The 20,705-nt window shown below is 40.1% G+C and overlaps 1 protein-coding gene across 1 annotated transcript; it reads left to right on the top strand.

Moving 5' to 3' along the window:
• The first annotated feature begins 427 nt into the window (after positions 1-427).
• On the top strand, positions 428-20,395 carry LOC139437290 (methionine synthase reductase-like). Its single transcript, XM_071210936.1, has 4 exons — positions 428-548; positions 6,964-7,056; positions 7,305-7,484; positions 20,262-20,395. Exons 1-4 carry the CDS (start codon positions 508-510, stop codon positions 20,320-20,322), a joined length of 375 nt encoding a protein of 124 aa, XP_071067037.1. The 5' UTR covers positions 428-507; the 3' UTR covers positions 20,323-20,395.
• The last annotated feature ends 310 nt before the right edge of the window (positions 20,396-20,705 follow it).

Genomic DNA, 20,705 nt, shown 5'->3' with positions numbered 1-20,705 from the left:
GCACTTTAATATTTTACCAACTCAACAGTAACTAATCTATGAGGTATCTGTCAGGATTTGCCCCTGTTCATTCACAAAGTTTTTATGAATGTCCTGTGGGTCTTCACAAGGAGACCTTCAAGGGTAAGTCAGTAGTTGTAAATCTTCTCTAGTCTGAAAGGCCAAGAAGTAAAGGAAGACTTTCCTGAGTGTTATCACAAAACAAGGCGAGAAATGTTTAGGAAGCAATATTGTCTTCCTCTCATGGGGCATAAACAGGTAGATTGAAGTCCACATAGAAACACTCCTCCACTGCAATAGGAAGAGGGGGTTACATGTGAGTTCTATTACTGATTCTAAAAACTTACCTGTGTGTCTTTGCAGCTCAAGTTTATTTCACCCAGGGAAGCTTCATTTTGTTTTTAATGTTGTGGAGTTTTTGTCTAAGGCCACGACAGTGGTTTTGCAGAAGGGAGTCTACAGGCTGGCTGGCCATGCTGGTGGCCTCGGTTCTTCAGCCAAGTGCGCATGCAGCACTCACAGATGGTGGAGGAGCCCTGGCACCTGAAGTACGTGGAGAGTATGCAATTGCGACACCACTAGAATTTTCTTTGCCTGCCCAGGAAAATAAAAATAGACATTGTCATTAGATTAGTCAAAGGAAAATTTATGCTGTACTCTTAATTATAAAATCTCTGTTGTTAAGGACAGGAAAATATTTTCACTTCCTATGAATATACTTTTTTTTTTAAGGTTTATTTATTTTCTTTCTCTCCCCTTCCCCTCCCACCCCTCCCAATTGTCTGTTCTGTGTCCATTTCCTGCATGTTCTTTGTCCGCTTCTGTTGTTGTCAGCGGCACAGGAATCTGTGTTTCTTTTTGTTGCGTCATCTTGCTGCATCAGCTCTCCGTGTGTGCAGCACCATTCCTGGGCAGGCTGAATTTTTCTTCCACGCTGGGCAGCTCTCCTTATGGGGCGCACTCCCTGCGCGTGGGGCTCCCCTACGCGGGGACACCCCTGTGTGGCATGGCACTCCCTGCACGCATCAGCACTGCATGTGGGCCAGCTCCACATGGGTCAAGGAGGCCCAGGGTTTGAACTGCAGACCTTCCATGTGGTAGATGGATGCCCTAACCACTGGGCCAAGTCTGCTTCCCCCTGAATATACTTTTTAATGTTTCAGCTGTGCAGCCCAAAGCTGTCCCATGTATTTTCTAAATGTGTAAGACACAAATTTTATAGTTTTCAATTTTGGGTAGTAAGAGCTCCGCCTGTCCCTATTTCTTCTGTTTTTGTAGTAGCTGTGGTACATAGGATCTGAATTAGTGCTGTTAGTGAGAAGAAATCACTTTGAAAACACCTAGGAGAAAAATATACGTGATTTTCTGAACAAATTGTGAACATATTTACATCTGTACTTTGTGATATATTTTGTGTTTGAATGTAAGGACGATTGAAATGAAAAAAAAATCATCATCTTTCATGAAGTCTTCTCCCAGATAATTGAGATGCATCATTTCTTGCTTTATGTTAGGATCATTTTGGCTTTTTTATGTCATTGGAGTTGAAAGTTCATAGCCTCTAGGGGTATTTATTATTTGAGAATGTTTATTTAAGAGGATTTAAGGGAAGTCAACTGCTTGGAAATGCAGGTTAGCTTTATATTTTCCTGATCTACCTGGAACAGAGAGGTACTTTACAGTCTTTGAGTGTATTCTTCACCCTCCCAACCTCCCCCCACTTCCCAAAAAGCAGATAACTCCATTAGAGAGACACAGGGACACTCCCAGGTTCCTTAGGCATAAATGGAAAACTGGGAACAGAGAAACTAATTTCCCTGTTAAAAAATAATACTGATCTGGAAATATTGCATCACTTTGTGATCTCAGGATAATATAAGAACAGTTGAGTTACCTGTAAGGTATAAAAATAGCCAGTTATCTCCGATAAGTTTTTTGTGTTTTGTTTTTTTTTTAAAGGAGTATTTTTAAAATGTATCCTAAGTACTAAGCATGGATTACCCTTCCACACGCTCTTTCCTCCCCTCCCATTTCAACAGAATTTCACGGCCCACCCTATATGCAGGCATGAGAGTGCAGGTATAAAGAGTATGATTTAAAACCTTGGTTTGCTCTACATGGTAGAGCACAGTGTAGAGAATGTCAGTGTTGGCTCATCTCATGATACCTGTTCTGCCATGGTGTTCAGGTGGGTGGGAGAGTGTCCCCATACCCCCCACACACACCTCCTGCTCATGAGAGGTATTTGCTGTCAGCCAGCATTCTCCAGAGAAAAGAAACAATAGAATATATATGCACACACACACACATCTATAAAGAGATGCAGTTCAGGGAATTGGCTCACATAATTGTGGGGATCAACAAGTGAAATCTTAGGGCAGGCCAGGAGACTGGGAACTCAGGCAGGAGTGATGCTCAAGATTAATCTTAAAATCCACTGATGGCACATGGTAGCCACCTGTTGACAGCCACATCTAGACTAGTATTTGATAAAAGGAATGCTGTGGCCTAGCCAGGTTGGCCTATAGACTCACCATCACCATTGACCATTACTGTTCACACAATCCTCCCCTGCCCCACATCCTTCCCATCCATTGGAGAAGTAGATCTTTCTGCCCATTGATGTTTAGCTCATTCATATGACCAGCTTTGGCCAGTGAGATGGGAGAGACAGGATGCCTGCCTCATCTGAGCAGGTGCACTCCGTGTGATGGCCTGGTGTGGTTTGCCCTCTCTCTCTTCCTCTCTGTCCTAAGGCACAGGTGATCCTGCTCAGAGCTGCTGCTTTAGGAGCTCTGTGGTGCAGAGCCACAGCCAGCCTGCAGCCTTCACGTATCAAAAGCCAGACATTAGTGTTGGCTGTTTAAGCCATTTCAGATTTGGGGGTTGATTGTCACTGCAACAAGGGCTGACTAGTATTCTGGTCTCCTTACTGTCCCTAAAAGATAGAAGATTTGCTTTCATCCCACTCACCCTGCCCTCTCACAGGAACACTGTCCCATCCGACACCACAGCCAAACATTTCCTCCCAGAGGCTAAGCTAAGGTAGCAGCTCCATCCCAATGTACTTCCCTTCAAAAGGCTTAGCGCTCCCCACCAGCCTGTTGATACTTGTTCCTCCTGCTGAAGTGGAAGCTCCATGAAGACGGGGACTTTGCTTTGCTCACTCCTGCCTCCCCAGGGCCTGTTCTATCTAGTGCCTTAGTAAAACTGTTCAGTGGAGGAGTCAAGACTATTGGTCAATGCAACATTACAAATGCAGTCTCATTCTAAATAAAGTCTTCATTTAAAAGATACGGTGTTCAATCTGTTGATGAACTTCAAGTTTTCCCTGAATTAAAGACTGAAATGTGTAAGATTATTCCACCTTCCAGTGTAGAATTCCACCATTCTATTTAAAACTTGGGCACCTGATCTAGATTTTTTGCATCTCCATATTATATATTATGGTTTGCTTACTAGAGAGATCTTATCTATGGGCCTGGAAAAAGAATTTGATTATTACTTGTTCAGTGTTCTACCTCAAAAATAACATGCCTGTCATTTTGAAAACACTTCTGGTTTGGATAGAAAAGAAAAATGTGTAAGCCAGACTTGTTTATTTCTATGTAGTGACAGATGCACTCGTGGTTTCAATAAGATTTAATGCTATCTGATTTAATGATACTTCAAAGAGAATTAGTACTTTCTGATTGCTTTAGCAAAGAAAATCTTGCTTATATGCTTTTGCCTATGTTTTCCTTCAAACTTGTCATCACGATTACTTTATTTTTTTTAATTAAAATTATTTTTAAAAATTACATTAAAAAAATATGAGGTCCCAATCAACCCCACCGCCCCTACCCCCCACTGCCCCCACAGCAACACTCTCTCCCATCATTGTGAGACATCCATTGCACCCAGTAAGTACATCTCTGAACATCACTGCACCCCATAGTCAATGGTCCACATCATAGCCCACACTCTCCCACGTTCCATCCAGTGGGCCCTGGGGGGATCTACAATGTCCCGTAATTGTCCGTGAAGCACCACCCAGGACAACTCCACGTCCCGAAAACGCTTCCACATCTCATCTCTTCCTCCCATTCCCCAAACCCAGCAGCCACCATGGCTACCCTTCCCACACCCATTCCACATTTTCTCTGTGGACATTGGATTGGTTGTGTCCATTGCACATCTATATCAAGTGGGGGCTTAGATTCCACATGGATACTGGATGCACTCCTCCTGCTTTCAGTTGTAGACACTCTAGGCTCCATGGTGTGGTGGTTGACCTTCTTCAACTCGATGTTAGCTGAGTGGGGTAAGTCCAATAAATCAAAGTGTAGGAGCTGAAGTCTGTTGAGGCTCTGGGCATGGGTGTCACATTATCAGTCCAGAGATTCAAATCCCCTAAATATATCTTAAACCCCAGCACCAACTACAATTCCAATAAAGTAGCATGCAAGTCTTGTGAGAAGAGATCCCCTCCGAGTCCAATTCCATCATGCAGAAACACCAGCTCCAAAGAAGGGCCATCTGCCATGGCAGTGAACCCCATCTGCCATGACCATAGAACCCGTGGGTCTCTTTATCCCTCAAAAGAACCAATACCTGGGGTTGTATCTACTTTATCTGTCTCTTAGACTCTGCTCAGTTGTGCATAAGGGCATTCCTTCTGACAACCTCCAGACTCTTTTTTTAGAGACTCATAGCCTTATAATCTCATTTCTCCTTTCCATTTCCCCCTTACATTAGGTCAAACAGCATTTTGAAGTCATGTTATTATATGTAGACAGGGATATTCTGCTGATCCGTATTGAACCTTTAATTCAAGGTCATTTTCTAGTTGCATCTTCAGGTGGTATGTGGTAGTGATCCCTTGGTGCCAGGGAGGCTCATCCCCGGGTGTCATGTTCCACGTTGGGGGAATGCACTGCATCTACATGCTGAGTTTGGCTGTGAGAGTGGCATGAAGGCTGTCAGGAGGAAACTCCCAGGCACAGTGCTACTCTAGGCCTTGTTCTTATTGCAGGTGTATAGGCTCAAAAGCATAGCCATTAGTATCAGGAACCCACTGTTGGGCCCTCCTTCCTTCCTGGTTCTTGCTGTTGCACCTGGGGGACTGCCGCTGCTCCCCCAGGGTCCATGACAGTGACCCCCTGGCCAGGGGCCCAGTACCCCCCCAGCTGTTGTTTTTAATTGTTTCCACTATGAGTATATCTAGACATTACTATATACCCTGGGCATATGCCCTGTATAACTCCCTGTCAGCCATATATATCCTATCAATAACATCCTATATCAGTATTCCTCCGCTGCCATTGTTGAACCACTTGGTGATCCAAAACTTCCTGTAAAGTGAATCCCAACATAATGTCAACTTCACAAGAGTCTTAGATCACTGAAATTCATATATACAATATACAGTACTTCCCCAGATCCACTATAAAACCTTTTCCCTTCCACAGCGATAATCTTTTAGCTTATTCATATCATATTTCCTGAAACTGATGTACAGATTCCGAGACAATAGCTTTCAAACAAGGTGACATCTGTGCTTACTATGTGGTCCATACTTTAGATTGTACAGTTTTCTAAATTTTTTAGTTATCCTATGTTTTGCCTTATGGTTTACATTATTAGTCTGTCATCCCCTATATGTTTCTGGTGTAATATTACATGTTTTATATTCATCCTCGTGTACTCTCACAGAACTCCTCTCTTGCCCCCATATTTACCTTGGTTCCATCCATACGATTACTTTAATATTCCAGATAGCCATCTGTCTTCAAACAATAAATTCTTTCCACTTACCAAATGACCCTTCAGTCCCCATTATAATGGTGGGTCCTGGAGCTGGCATAGCACCTTTTATTGGTTTCCTACAACATAGGTAAGTGCTTCTTGAGTATTTTGAAAGTAAAAGGCCCTTTTGGCTAGAAGTACCACATAACCATGTGGTTGTGGATGTAAATATATTAGGTAGCCATTTTTCATTGTTTCATTGGTAGTTTTTAGGATCTTGCACTTTGGTTGTGAAACTTATTTTTTAAAAATTACCAACTTTAATATCATAAAATAATTTGTCACCACAGGGAAAAATAAGTACCATCTTAGAGGGATTTTGCTCTGTAGTGGAACTTTCTTTTTTATTGTAGCACTTTTGTTTTTCATTTTGTTTCAGCAGCACTGTGGTTTATGGCCTGTGTAGTGGTGAACAGATTTCAGGCATACCTTCCTGGTGTGATGATGAAAACAATCATAGCAGAGATCTAGTTCCCTAGAAGTTTCAAAGTTAAATCCCAGCCATCAGTTATTTCAACAGGATGATATCAATAGGTGTAACTTAGTATCCAAAGATAACTATTTGATAGTTTTAAAAAATAAGCAGAATCATGCTTCTCTCCAGATTTGTGAAGTGATGAACAATTTGTATGTACTGTTCCCTTGATAGTGGAACAGTGTCCTTTGGACAAAGTCGTGTTTTGTTTTGTTTTTTTAGTTTTTCCTTAACAAAGCAAAAGAGTAATGGCAAATGGACATACTTGATGTGTTTATTATTTCAGAAATACTTTTAAAAATAGCTTGTTGTCGTTCCACCTTTTAAAGGCCAGGCTCCCTATACCACATCTTCAGTAATACTTGAAACTTAATTTTATTCATTAAAGTTGCTACTAACATTATTTAATGTATAAATTGCCCTAGGTTTCCCAGTGTGCTGTTTACACTCTCTTTGTACTCATGCCACGTGGCCCCCAGCCAGCTCATAGACACCTGGGGCTCGTGGAGGTGCTGCCTTTGCTTCGTGCCTGCAGGAGTGGCCACATCACCCTGTGGGTAGTGAACATTAACTGAGGGAATGAACTTCCAATGGCTGCAAAGATGGATTTTACACACCCTGGGTTTGGTGGTGGTATTTCCTGATGAGGGAGACTGGTTTTACATGTTTATATAAACATTTTTACTATGTTTTTCACTTAGAGAGAAACTCCAGGAACAACATCCTGATGGAAACTTTGGAGCAATGTGGCTGTTCTTTGGCTGCAGGCATAAGGACAGAGATTATTTATTCAGGTATGCCACAGTTCTAGGATTTTAATGCTTAACCACTGAGTGTACGATTTTAATGTTCAGGTGTTTTGTTTTTTTTTAATTTTTAAAATTATTTTTTAGGAGGTACTGATCTGGGATTGAACGTGGGACCTTGTATGTGGGAACTAGGTGCTCAAGCCACTGAGCTACACCTGTACCCTCTCATTCAGGTGCTTTTAACTTAAATTACGAACCTGCCAGTGACCCATTCATCATGTATTCTCTTTCAGAGAGGAGCTCAAGCATTTTCTTAAGAGTGGGGTCTTAACTCATCTGAAGGTTTCCTTCTCGAGAGATGCGCCTGTGAGGGAGGATGCCACAGCCAAGTATGTGCAAGACAGCATCCAGCTTCACTGCAAGCAGGTGGTGAGGATCCTCCTCCATGAGAGTGGCTGTATTTACATGTGTGGGTAAGTGGCTATCATGTGTACAAGCCAGATAGGAGAAGGTAGTCGATGATGTTTATAAAAGAAACAGAAGATTCATCAGTTGAGGATCTAGGTGTGTAGTGCTGACACATCTGATTCTCAGGTACAGGAGTAGAAATGCAATTCTAAAATGATTCTAACATACTTTTCATAACCAAGAGTTGTCATTATCAGGGAAATAGTCAGAAAAATTAGTTGTGTTTGGTTCAATTTTGTTAAATATAAGAATGTGTGATATCTGCAGTTGAACTAGGTACAGAAAAAAAGCATGGTTTTGACTTTGAGAATATGGATGCTAAAAAGCTTTTCCTTCAAGGCAAAACTTGTGGTGTCCAAGTTGACATAAGCCAGGAGACAGACACTGAGACAAGATCCATTAGAGAAACCCATAAATGCCCTAGAAATATGTGTGACACATTGGGATGACTCCTATTCTCTTGTATTGTTTCATTATTTGAAAATGACCCCTGACTTGACCTCATGACCCATTTTCACTTCTGAAAAACAGCCTTGGGTTGATGAAGGGAGTCTGGACATCATGTTGGTGTATAGTTTCATTTAGGTTTTTTTTTTTTAAGATTTATTTATTTATTTATTTCTCTGCCCTTCTCCCCCCATCCCGGTTGTCTGTTCTGTGTCTGTTTGCTGCGTCGTCTTTGTCCACTTCTGTAGTTGTCAGTGGCATGGGAATCTGTGTTTCTTTTTGTTGCGTCATCTTGTTGTGTTAGTTCTCCATGTGTGCGGCATCATTCCTAGGCAGGCTGCACTTTCTTTTGTGCTGGGTGGCTCTCCTTACGGGGCTCACTCCTTGCGCGTGGGGCTCCCCTATGCGGTAGACACCCCTGCGTGGCAGGGCACTCCTTGTGCGCATCAGCACTGCACATGGGCCAGCTCCACACGGGTCAAGGAGGCCCGGGGTTTGAACCACGGACCTCCCATGTGGTAGATGGACGCCGCCCTAACCACTGGGCCAAGTCCGCCGCCTCGTTTAGTTTTTGATGAAGCATTTGATCTTCATTTTTCTTTTGTGGGGAACAGTGCCATCAGTGGGCAGATTCATGCTCCAAATATCTTGTAGTTGAGAACTTGGTAGTTATCTTAAATGGCCAGGTGCTTAAAGCATTAATCGTGAACTAGCCCCTCATGGTCATGGGGATAGATCACATAGGCTCATCTTCCTCAGTAAGACTGGAAACTCTGGCAGTGTCTTTAGGACTGGAGGCTGGGAGTATTTAATTGTCTCTTTCCCACATCTCTGCAGTTAAGATCTCTGCTTTCCTTTCACCTCCCTCTAGTCTAGAAAGAAACAACAAATTCCTAAAACCTGAATGGTCTTGCTTACTTATTCACTTGCACCTCAAGGAATCAGGAGGGAGTGTTCACAGGTTCTCAGCTCCTGGCGTCCATGACTTTGTACTGCCCACCACTGCCTTGTCATTGTCTGCACTGGATCCTGTCCACTTTTGTCTCCTTGGACTTTTCTTTGGCAAATTTCTCCTCTTTGTCTTCCATTTTCATTTTTCTGTTTCTATTGGATCATTCCCATCAGCATACAGATGTGATTAATTTTCTATTTAAACAAAAACAGATTTTAAAAAATATTTAGTAACTATATAGAATAGTTGAACAGTATAGGAAACCAGCTTGACCTAATCAATGTATAGAGAACAATATATCAGACAACTGCAGAATAAACACTCTTCTCACTCAATGCCAATGGAGTCATATAAAATTACTTGATATTTGACCATAAAGCAAATCTTGATCATTTTAGAAATCAAAATCATACAGTTTGTTTGCTCCCATATGGTAGACGGATGCCCTAACCACTGGGCCAAGTCCACCGCCATCAAGTCTTATTTGACAAATACATTTCATAAGGCTATAGCTGTGATAGACAGGGATGCCTCTAATGGATCTGGGAAAAGATGATTGAAAACCTTTTGGAAAGGTTCTAAATACCATGAAGAACATTTCTGATTCAATGGAAGGAGGTGAAAATACCCACATTAACAAGCATTGGAGGGAAGTGGACTTGGCCCAATGGATAGGTGTACGCCTACCACATGGGAGGTCTGTGGTTCAAACCCTGGGCCTCCTTGACCCATGTGGAGCTGCCCCATGTGCAGTGCTGATGCACGCAAGGAGTGCCGTGCCACACAGAGATGTCCCCCACATAGGGGAGTCCCACGCACAAGAAGCGCCCCATAAGGAGAGCTGCCCAGCGTGAAAGAAAGTGCAGCCTGCCCAAGAATGGCACCACACACATGGAGAGCTGACACAACAAGATGATGCAACAAAAACAGATTCCCAGTGCCACTGATAAGGATAGACACGGTCACAGAAGAACACACAGCGAATGGACACAGGGAGCAGACAACTCAGGGTGGGGAGGGGAAAGGGGAGAGAAATAAATAAAAAAATAAATCTTTAATAAAACACACACACACACAAACAGGCATTGGAAGAAGTTGATTCTGAGCCTCCTGGATGACTTCAAGGAGTTCAAGACTCCAGTGGAGGAGGTAGCTACAGATGTGGTAGAAATAGCAAGAGAACTAGAATTAGAAGTGGAGCCTGAATGTTACTGAATTGCTGCAATCTCATAATAAAACTTTGATTGATGAGGAATTGCTTCTTATGATGAGCAAAGAGTGGTTTCTTGAGATAGAATCTGTTCCTGTGAAGGTGCCATAAATATTGTTGAAATGACAGCAAACGATTTAGAATATTACAGAAACTTAGCTGATAAAGCAGTGACAGGGTTTGAGAGGACTGACTCCAATTTTGAATGAAGTTCTGTGGGTAAAATACTATTAAACAGTATTACATTCTACAGAGAACTCTTTAATGAAAGGAAGGGTCACTGGACGCACTCTACCTCATTGTTATTTTAAGACCCAGCCTTCCACAACTAACACCCTGTCAGCAGCCATCAATATCAAGGCAAGACACTCCACCTGCAGAAGATTACAACTCATGAAGACTCAGATGATGGTTAGCATTTAAAAAGCAATAAAGTACCAGCTGAAGATGCAACTAGAAAATGACCTTGAATTAAAGGTTCAACATGGACCAGCAGAATATCCCTGTCTACATATAATAACAGGAGTTAAAAATGCTGTTTGACCTAATGTAAGGGGGAAATGGAAAGGAGAAATGAGATTATAAGGCTATGAGTCTCTAAAAAAGAGTCTGGAGGTTGTCAGAAGGAATGCCCTTATGCACAACTGAGCAGAGTCTAAGAGACAGATAAAGTAGATACAACCCCAGGTAATGGTTCTTTTGAGGGATAAAGAGATCCACGGGTTCTATGGTCATGGCAGATGGGGTTCACTGCCATGGCAGATGGCCCTTCTTTGGAGCTGGTGTTTCTGCGTGATGGAATTGGACTCGGAGGGGATCTCTTCTCACAAGACTTGCATGCTACTTTATTGGAATTGTAGTTGGTGCTGGGGTTTAAGATATATTTAGGGGATTTGAATCTCTGGACTGATAATGTGACACCCATGCCCAGAGCCTCAACAGACTTCAGCTCCTACACTTTGATTTATTGGACTTACCCCACTCAGCTAACATGGAGTTGAAGAAGGTCAGCCACCACACCATGGAGCCTATTGTCTACAACTGAGAGCAGGAGGAGTACATCCAGTATCCATGTGGAATCTAAGCCCCCACTTGACATAGATGTGCAATGGACACAACCAATCCAATGTCCACAGAGAAAATGTGGAATGGGTGTGGGAAGGGTAGCCATGGTGGCTGCTGGGTTTGCGGAATGGGAGGAAGAGATGAGATGAGGCGTTTTCGGGACGTGGAGTTGTCCTGGGTGGTGCTTCACGGACAATTACGGGATATTGTAGATCCCCCCAGGGCCCACTGGATGGAACGTGGGAGAGTGTGGGCTATGAGGTGGACCATTGACTATGGGGTGCAGTGACGCTCAGAGATGTACTTACCAGGTGCAATGGATGTGTCACGATGGGAGAGAGTGTTGCTGTGGGGGGAGTGGGGGGTGGCGGCGGTGGGGTTGAATGGGACCTCATATTTTTTAATGTAATTTTTAAAAATAAATAATTAAAAAAAGATCATCTAGGTTAAGACATTAGAAAGGCAAAATTTCAAAATGGTCAGGCTTGAACGATTTTTTTAAGAGGATCATGGGTCACTGTGACATGATATTTGGTACTGATATTTATGAATTAAAAAAGAAATACTGGTAAAAAAATAAAAATAAAGCAATAAAGTATTTTAATTAAGGTCTTCACGTTGCTTTTTTGGACACAATTCTATTTCACACTTTATAGAGTGAAGTCTAATGTAAACACAACTTTTATATGTATTAGGAAACCAAAAATTTTGTTTTGACTTGCTTTATTGTGATACTCACTGTATTGCAGTGGTCTAGAACTAAAGTCCCAATCTCTGAGGTATGCCTGTACTGAAATATTTACAGATGAAATGATACAATGGCTGGAATTTACTTCAAACTGTTCAGTGGGGAAGGTTGGGTTGGTAGGTGAGGATATAGAAAAAAAAAAGATTAGCCATGAGTTGATGATGGCTGAACCAGTAAAGGCTACTTGAGGATTCATTGTACAGTTCTTTCCCATTTTGTATATGTTTGAAAATTTCCACAATAAGAAATAAAACCAAATACTTCAAAGAACAGGAAGGATGCAGGATATTAGGGGCTGTTTCCATGCCACCCAGGGAGGAGGGAAGACTGTTTAGGAGAGAGTCAGAGGACACAAGTGTTTTGCTAATCTCCAGAGTACCGTGTGGTCATGCAGGATCAGGAATGGTGCACTGGTTAATAGCAGAGGTTCTGGAGTCAAACCTTCTCACTTCAGGTTTTGACTCTTCTGGTTGATTTAGTTCCTCAGTGTCTCAATTTTATCTGTATCAAGGGGTTAATAAAAGGACAGCTATATCATAGGGTTCTTTTAAGGATTAAAGGACAAAATATATAAAAGCAGAACCATAATTGGCTTATGGTAATTAATGTCCACCTTAGTTACTATTTTTCTTTCTAATCTCCCTTTCTTTTCCTCTTTATATTGATCTTCATATTGATCCCTCTCTCTCCACCTCTCTCTTCGTTTCTTCCCTCTTTCCTTATTCATCTCTTCTTTTCCTCTTCTTTTTGTATTACCAAGTCTAAATTAAGAGGCTTATAAGCAAATTGTATTCACCCAGGGAAAAATAAAGGATGTTATATTTCTAAATATTCAGAGTGTGATTATAAGTTTAAAGCTTGCTATATAAAAAGATTAACAGGTACCTTAAATAATCCTTGACCCTGGATTTTCTGCTCTAATTTCAGTGTTCCTCTGTCCTCCCACTGCCTGCCATGTGCCATCTAAATTATTCCTTCACCTCAAGGTCCCTACTGCAACATGATGTTTTCCCACAAACTAGGCCTTGTAAGATGTGCTTGCTTTCTCACCTACTGCAGTGTATGAATTTATTTCACTAGGAATGACTTGGCTTTTATTGAATTTCCCTAAAGTGTTCTTGTCAAATGCACAGTCTTTAAAGTTACTCTTATCATTCAGAACATGCCCATATTAATAAATTTTAAGATTTAAATTCTTGACATCAAACATGGAAATTTTACATTTTAAAATTCTTCTATCTTGGAATTGTATGTTCTCATGATTGAAGACTTCTTATTCATTCATTTATTTACTATTTAGAAGTTATGATTTATACAGATTTTAATGATGGGAACTGACATTTTTCTACAGTCCAAAGGAGAGTTACATTCTGCTTCAAGATGTGCTTGGGGCATCACTGTGGTATAAATGAGAGCAAAGCTCATAAGCAATAGAGTCAGGAACTTAGCCACAGCTCCTTGGAGAGGCAGAGAGCATAGTAAAGCACAGAATCAGCAGCCTGACTGTGTGTCTGAAACCTGGCTCTCAAACCCAGTTTGTGTCATTGAACAAGTTACTTTACCTTTCTTGTGCCCCAGTCTGGTATAAATGGGTATCCACCTCAAGGGTAATTATGCCAATTAAATCAATCAATTTTGTGAAAAGCACTTAGAATGCTTTCAGTGAACCCCATATAAATATGGCTACTATTATTAATTTAATGCAAAATTTTTATTTTCTGTGTGCTATTTCCATCTCTTTTTCTCTGCAAAATGCAGCTTAGGTATAGACTAGGATCACTTTGGGTCCCCTAAGTTTCTCAATTTATTTTGCTTCTGAGACATTAATGATAAATATTTTAAATGTCCAAACATAAAAGTGAGCATTCATGAATGTGAATTATTTGACTTAGATCAACTCATTTCCAGAGCTGAATTAAACATTTTGGTGAGATGAATGCTCACAATCCCATGGCACCTGCCTGGCAGACCACCATGTGTTCCAGGATCTGGGTGGTTTTGATTCCCCTTCTGTCCTGTGCATTGTGGGAATTTGCCCTGGAAATTCAAACCCTTCTATGTCACACAGTTATGTGTTTTTTCTAGTGTGGACATGCACATCAAAGTGGCTTATTTCCATCAAAATTGTGAAAACTGGGGAAATGAACTACACCTGAAACATCTGAATGTCTAGGATAAGCTTTCTCCACTCAGATAGGAGCATTAACTCAAATGCCAATAAATGCAGTGTTAGTTATACAGACCTTAAACCAATTCTTCCAGGCTTTCATCTCTCTTTTATTTAATGCTAACATTTTTGTTTTTAAATGTAGTTGGTTGACATCTCACAGAAATCCAAATATTGCTTTTGGCATCCATTCTTTTTCATGATTGGAGGATCTGATGGGTTTCCTTAAGACCGGACAATTTTTTTTCCCTTAAAAATATTCTTTTAGTGTGAGAGTGATGGTAAAGTGGAGTTGGCTGAAGTAGGCCCAATGCGTTTTATCCATCTTTCTTAAGACACAGTTTGAGTCTAAGAATATGTGTAGCTCACTGCTCTGAGTTGTGGTGTGTCCAGAGGAGCAGCAGCTCAGGAGACGCCCCCAGCAGTGCTCATTTGGTCTGGTCTCTTTCACCATGCTCCTTTTCAAGGGCGTTAAACATAATCTTTACAAAAAATTTTGTTTATGCTGCAATATTTCATTCAGAAAATGAGTTATATATTAAAATATTATTTTATGATTCATAATTATAAAATGAACACCCATAAGCTTATACCTTTTTTTCTCTTCTAAAGGAGTGTTTTAGTTATTCTTAGTCTTTGTGTTATGGATTTAATTATGTTCCCCACAAAGACATACTGTAGCCTAACCCTCAGCCCTGTGATGTGAACCCACTTGTAAATAGGACCTTCAAAGAGCCTATTAAGATGAGGCCAAACTGAATGGCAGCAGGGAGGGGGGTGTTGCTTGATCCAACGTGACTGGAGTCTTTATAAGCAGAAGAAATTTGGGAATAGTAGAAGCAGTGAGAAGACAACCACGTTATAGAGGCAGAGCTTGTTGACAAGTCACCACCCAAATGCTACAGATTTAAAGAAGGCATAGTGTATTAGTCTGCTGATGCAAAGGACAAGAAATCTGTTGGCTTGTATAAAAGGGTAAAGGCTTACAATTACAAGGCCCTAAATAGTCAAACTCAAGGTTGCTTTATCACCAAAGTAATTTGCTATGTTTTGAAGCAAGATGGTCACTGATCTCTGCTTGGCTCCTCCTTCCTGGGCTTCCTCTTCCTCTTAAAGCTCCATAGGCCCAGCTCCTTCCTGATCTCAGCTCTAGGCTGGCATAAGTTTGTCTCACAGGGCTCCCTGTATCAGTCTCTGGCATAGGGCTCATTTCTTCCCAGGCCTTCTTGGCTGCTCAGCTGCTCTGGTCTCTTCACAAGGTCAGCTGCAAATGATCAGGCAGATGACTCATCTCTTCTGGAGCTCCAGGATCCAAAATGACAGTTCTCTCTCTTCCTGTGTGTCTTCTTGAGGGAGTATACATTTATATGGGCCCACCAAGGGCACGTGGACTCAACATGAGTTACGCCTTACTGACATAGCCCAATCAGAAGCCCTAGATGGATTTTATCAAGTAAACTTAATTAGAGATGCCTCACTGAATTTAATACAACAAAGGGTCTCACACCCAGATGAATAGATTAGTTTACAAACATAATCTTTCTCTTTTTTGGATTCATCAATAATCTCAAACTGCCACACGTGGTCTGCTGTCACTTTGATTTTGGACTTCTGGCTTTCAAAATTGTGAGACAATATCTTCTAGTTTGAGCCAAACTATCAGTGGGGCTTTCTCATCAAAGTCAGCTGCCATCTGTTGAAACAAGATGGTGGGCCATGTCTGCCTTCCCCTCTGGGTGTCCTCTCTCAGGTTCAGCTGCCCTGCTTTCTTCCCAATTTTAACTGCAACATGGCCTTGGACTGTAAGCTTTTACCCCAAATAAATCCCCATTTAAAACCCAACAGATTTCTGGTAATTTGCATCAGCCCTTGGCAAACTAAGACACCATGTAAGTTTTAGAGACAGCTTTTCAAGTTCATCAGAACACCTGAAGAGATGATTTTTATTGGAATTGACTTGAGTTGAAATATTTGCCATATTGTGGCTTGCTACCCATGAAAATGGAATTTCTCACCATTTCTTCCAATTTTTTGTAATGTCATTCAATGAACTTTTATTCATACAGAATTTGTACATCTTTCATTAATTTTATTCTTTGAAACACTAGGTAGTCTGTGGTCCCAAAATTATAATACTTTTTAAAAAACTTTGTCTGAAGAAATTGAAAATCTAGTTTGATAATATGATTTAAGATAAGGTTCAAGGGATTCAGAAGATATATAAATAAAATTAAATAACTGATTAAGCCACACAATAATAATATTATTAAAGAATTGATTCTGATGGGATTAAAAAAAATTAAACTCCAGGCTTTATTCAGATTTCACCACGTTTCCCACTAGCATTATATTTTGTTCCAGGATCCCATCCAGGACACCAAATTGCATTGAGTTATCTTGTCTCTGTAGTCTCCTCCAGTCTGGACATTGTCTCAGTCGCTCAGTCTTTCTTTTTTTCTTGGCCTTAAAGTTCTGAAAAGCACTTTTCAGGTAATTTGATTGAGGTCCCTCAATTTGGTATTTGATGAGTATTCATGATTACATTGGGTTTAAGATACTTTGAGAATACACCAGAGGTGAGGTAACTTTCTTATAGCTTCATATCGGGGTTTACATAGTGTATTTTGGAGATATCTGTAAATATTATGAGATTTTATAAATTTTCTCATGAGACTGTGGGGATGCACAAGTCCAAATTCCTAAGGGCAGGTGCAAGTCAGGAATTGCAATGAAGGTTTTTGATGAATCCCCTGGAGAAGCTGGCTGCCTGGAGTAGAGATAGAAGTTCCCTCTTCTGACTGCTGAAATCTCATGTCTCCTTTTAAATTCCAAAATGGCTGGATGAAACCTCGATCATTGTTGAAGGCAATCTTCTCATTTGATTTCAGTTTACTGATGCATTAAATCCACTAAATGCTCTCATAGTAACAATCAGGCTAATGCTTGTTTAATAAAACAAGTGGGCACCATAAGCTGGCCAATTTGACACTCAAACTTAACCATCAAACATGGTATAACATGGCTTATCACAGTAGCATTAATGTTACTTACTTGGTTAACATGATATTTGCCAGGTTTCTCCATTGTGAAGTTAGTAATTTTTCTTTTCCTAATTCTATTCTTTGGAAATGAGCCACAAAGTCCAGCCCAAATTCAAGGGAGGAGAAATTAATCATTACTTCCTTGTTGCAGGGGTATCTACATATATTATATGTAATTCTTTGGAAGGAAAATGTGTTCCTTCTCCCCATTTATTTATTTATTTAATCATTTATTTCTATCAGTATGGATCCATGGATATTTATTTATTACTTTGGGTTATAATATGATACTACATTATTTTGTTGCTCAAATTGTTCTAGCTTTCAGGTTGACTACTGTGTCCCTTTGACAGGTCCCTCTGATTTTTTTGAGCATCTCTTTCTTTCTGGCATTCTGAGATGCTCCAGGTTCAACTTTTATTTTCCCTGCCCCGGCATCAGAATCACCCATTTCTCCATTTATTAGGGAATGATATTTAGAATCCAAGATCTGGATGCTGTGTGCACTTATTGCTATGGGATGTCATTGCTTCTAGGTCCTCTCAGTGGACAAAGTAAGGAAATATGTGTATGCTTACTAACTCATATGTATATTCATATCTATCTTTGTTTAGCACTTTTAAATGGTAGATGCAAACTTTTAAAATGTTAGCGTAGAGATTATACTTGCATAGAAATAAAACTTGAATTACTTCAGTTCTGTAATTCTTTGTGACCACTTGAAGAGTTTCTTCATGGTAACATTTCTTAAAAAATTGGAATGCAATTTTTCATTCCTTTTAGTCTCACCTCATAGATGAAAAATCCTTCAGAACATAAATGTAGCTGTGACAGGACTGTCCCTGATGACATGGTATACTTAATACGAAGTTCTGTATGCAGTAGACATAAGTTGAAGAGTTTAGCTCAACCTTTGAAGTTTTTTTTTAAGATATATTTATTTCTCTCCCTTTCCCTCCCCATCCCAGTTGTCTGTTCTCTGTGTCTATTTGCTGCATCTTCTTTGTTTGCTTCTGTTGTTGTCAGCAGCATGGGAATCTGTGTTTCTTTTTGTTGCGTCATCTTGTTGTGTCAGCTCTCTGTGTTTGTGGTGCCATTCCTGGGAAGGCTGCACTTTCTTTCATGCTGGGCAGCTCTCCTTATGGGGCGCACTCCTTTGCACATGGGGCTCCCCTACACGGGGGTCACCCCTGCATGGCATGGCACTCCTTGTGTGCATCTGCACTGTGCATGGGCCAGCTGCACACGGGTCAAGGAGACCTGGGGTTTGAACTGAGGACCTCCCATATGGTAGACAGATGCCCTAACCACTGGGCCAAGTCCACCGCCTCAACCCTTTGAAGTTAGTACAATCTGAAAGTTAATATGTACACAGGGGAATCTTCTCATATTTTATTCCTCTGCAGTGTGTGACTTTTTTTTTCTGAGCTATTCATTCTCTTGGTATGAGATTTTAAATGAAGGAAATTAGATATAAAAATATTTACAAACAGCCAGAACAGCCCTAAGAAGATATAGTGAAACACCTAACTCTAAAATCATTCATTGAAGATCACCACACAGATATTGTGAAGAAAGCCATTAACATTGCAGCAATAAAATATAAGTACATGGACATTTATTTAGAAAAAGAGAACCTGATTTCAAGGAGGAATGCCAGGAGAAAGGAAAAAAGATGCTCACTTTCCACTGTCAAAAGGAATCCAGATACTTTATTTCTGCCAAGAACTGGATACTTGCTCTAAAGCTACAGATTCAACATTCTCAGTGTTTTCTAACAGTCAGCCATTTTCTCAGATTTTTTTTGGAAGAAGAAAAACACTGAAACTTTTCACCAGATATAATAGAAATTTTAATGAATTTTCTGGTGAAGATATTTTAGGGGAAAATTTTCAGCTGTGGAAACATTTGAAAGCTGTTAGCATCAATTTCAATCCTGAAGAAACAAAGACATGCACAGTATTGCAATTTCTGGAACTCATTGTGAAATGTGTTATTTATGAATCTGAGAAGCTTATCATCCTCATGTATAAGATTTTTCCTAACTATCATATGTCTTATAGTTCATTGAAAAAGAACTTTGAAATTAAAATTTAAAAAGGTTGCTTTGGTTAACTTTGAGTGAAGGTAGGTGGTAAATTATTTATTTATTGAAAGAACATGAATATGCAAAGAAGATCAATTTGGACACATATGCAAAATTAAGAATGGACCAATGTGTACGTTTCCTCCTTATATAAATGCATTGGGAGTGGATGTGGCTCAAACAGTTGAGCAACTGCTTCTCCCATGGGAGGTCCTGGGTTCAGTCCCCAGTACTCCTAAAAACAAAAGGAAAAACAATTGAAAAACACCAACTCAGGGGAGATGATGTAGCTCAGTAGTTGAGTGCTGGCTTCCCACTTATGAAGTCCTGGGTTCAATCCCTGGCCCCAGTACCTTAAAAAAAAAAAAAGTATTAAAGTAATTATAGAGAATTAATCCATTACCTTCCATTACTTTTAAATCTACCTATACAGTAATATCTGTTTACTTTAAATTTTTTTACTGGCATGATTATATATTTATGAAGTTCATTAAAAGTTAGTGTTCAAGGGAACAGAGGTGACTTAAGCCATTAGGCGCCTCCCTCCCATATCAGAAGTCCCAGGTTTGGTTCCCAGTGCCTCAAAGAAACAAAGAAGATGAACAGACACAGTAAGTGCAAACAATGAGGGGGTAGGTAGTGATAAATAAATAAAACAAATCTTATAAAATAAAGTTAGCGTTCATTGTTTGCACTTCTATTCTGGCCATTGTTTTTATGGGTTTCTTTACATAATTATTACTGAAAATAGTTTTATCGCATGAAGGAAGTGTCAAACTCATGAGAAAGAACACTGAAGATGGAAAGTTTGGCTGGGAAAGAGGAAGCAGCATAGAGTTCTAACTGTGAACATTTCCTGAATGAAGAATTTTCTATCATGCTAGAGGAAAGCTTTCATTTAAAAAAAAGAAAAGATAAAAGGAACCATTTTCTTTAATATGCTGTATTTTCTCTAGTATGTTAAAATGCAGAAATTGGAATTGAGATTGCTAACATGTTACTGGAATTCTTTCACTTTCAATATTTTTGTCACTTTTTTAAAAAGTACATTTTCTTAATTATTTAGCTTCCTACACTATCTGAAGACAATTGGTGGTAAGTGTGGAGTTGCTAAAGTAGTGCTCTAAGGCTGCTGAATATATAATCACAAAGGGAAGAGGATTTGCTCAGGAATGTTTTGCTCCCTCTGCCTTGCAATTTGACCATGTCCATGGAGCAATCTCTGCTGCTGCTTTCACCAGGTAAGAAACTTTAGGAATAAAATGAAATCACTGACAGTCATCCATTAAGTTTCCTCAAATCCTACCCTGGCCAATGTGAACTAGGACCCACCTTGTAGATTGTAAGATACAGTTCCATGGAGACCAGGACACTCCTCATATCACAAAGTGAGACACCCAATGTCTTTTTTATTTTTTAAACCATACCAAACTGAAGAAGAGGAAATGAATGATGGTGTTCCTGTATGTATTAAGTACATCTAATATCTGATCATTTACATGTTTTTAAC

The sequence above is a fragment of the Dasypus novemcinctus genome, chromosome 22 (genome assembly GCF_030445035.2).
Source record: "Dasypus novemcinctus isolate mDasNov1 chromosome 22, mDasNov1.1.hap2, whole genome shotgun sequence".
In the NCBI taxonomy this organism is placed as follows: Eukaryota; Metazoa; Chordata; class Mammalia; order Cingulata; family Dasypodidae; genus Dasypus; species Dasypus novemcinctus.
The sequence above is the reverse complement of the archived record's forward strand: the minus strand, read 5'-3'. Positions and strand labels throughout refer to the sequence as shown.

Excerpts from the sequence above, each read along its gene's own strand:
- LOC139437290 (XM_071210936.1), top strand. The coding sequence starts at position 508 with ATGCAGCACTCACAGATGGTGGAGGAGCCCTGGCACCTGAA. Across the intron at positions 549-6,963 it reads GAGGAGCCCTGGCACCTGAA|AGAGAAACTCCAGGAACAAC; the intron begins GTACGTGGAGAG and ends TTTTTCACTTAG. Across the intron at positions 7,057-7,304 it reads GACAGAGATTATTTATTCAG|AGAGGAGCTCAAGCATTTTC; the intron begins GTATGCCACAGT and ends ATTCTCTTTCAG.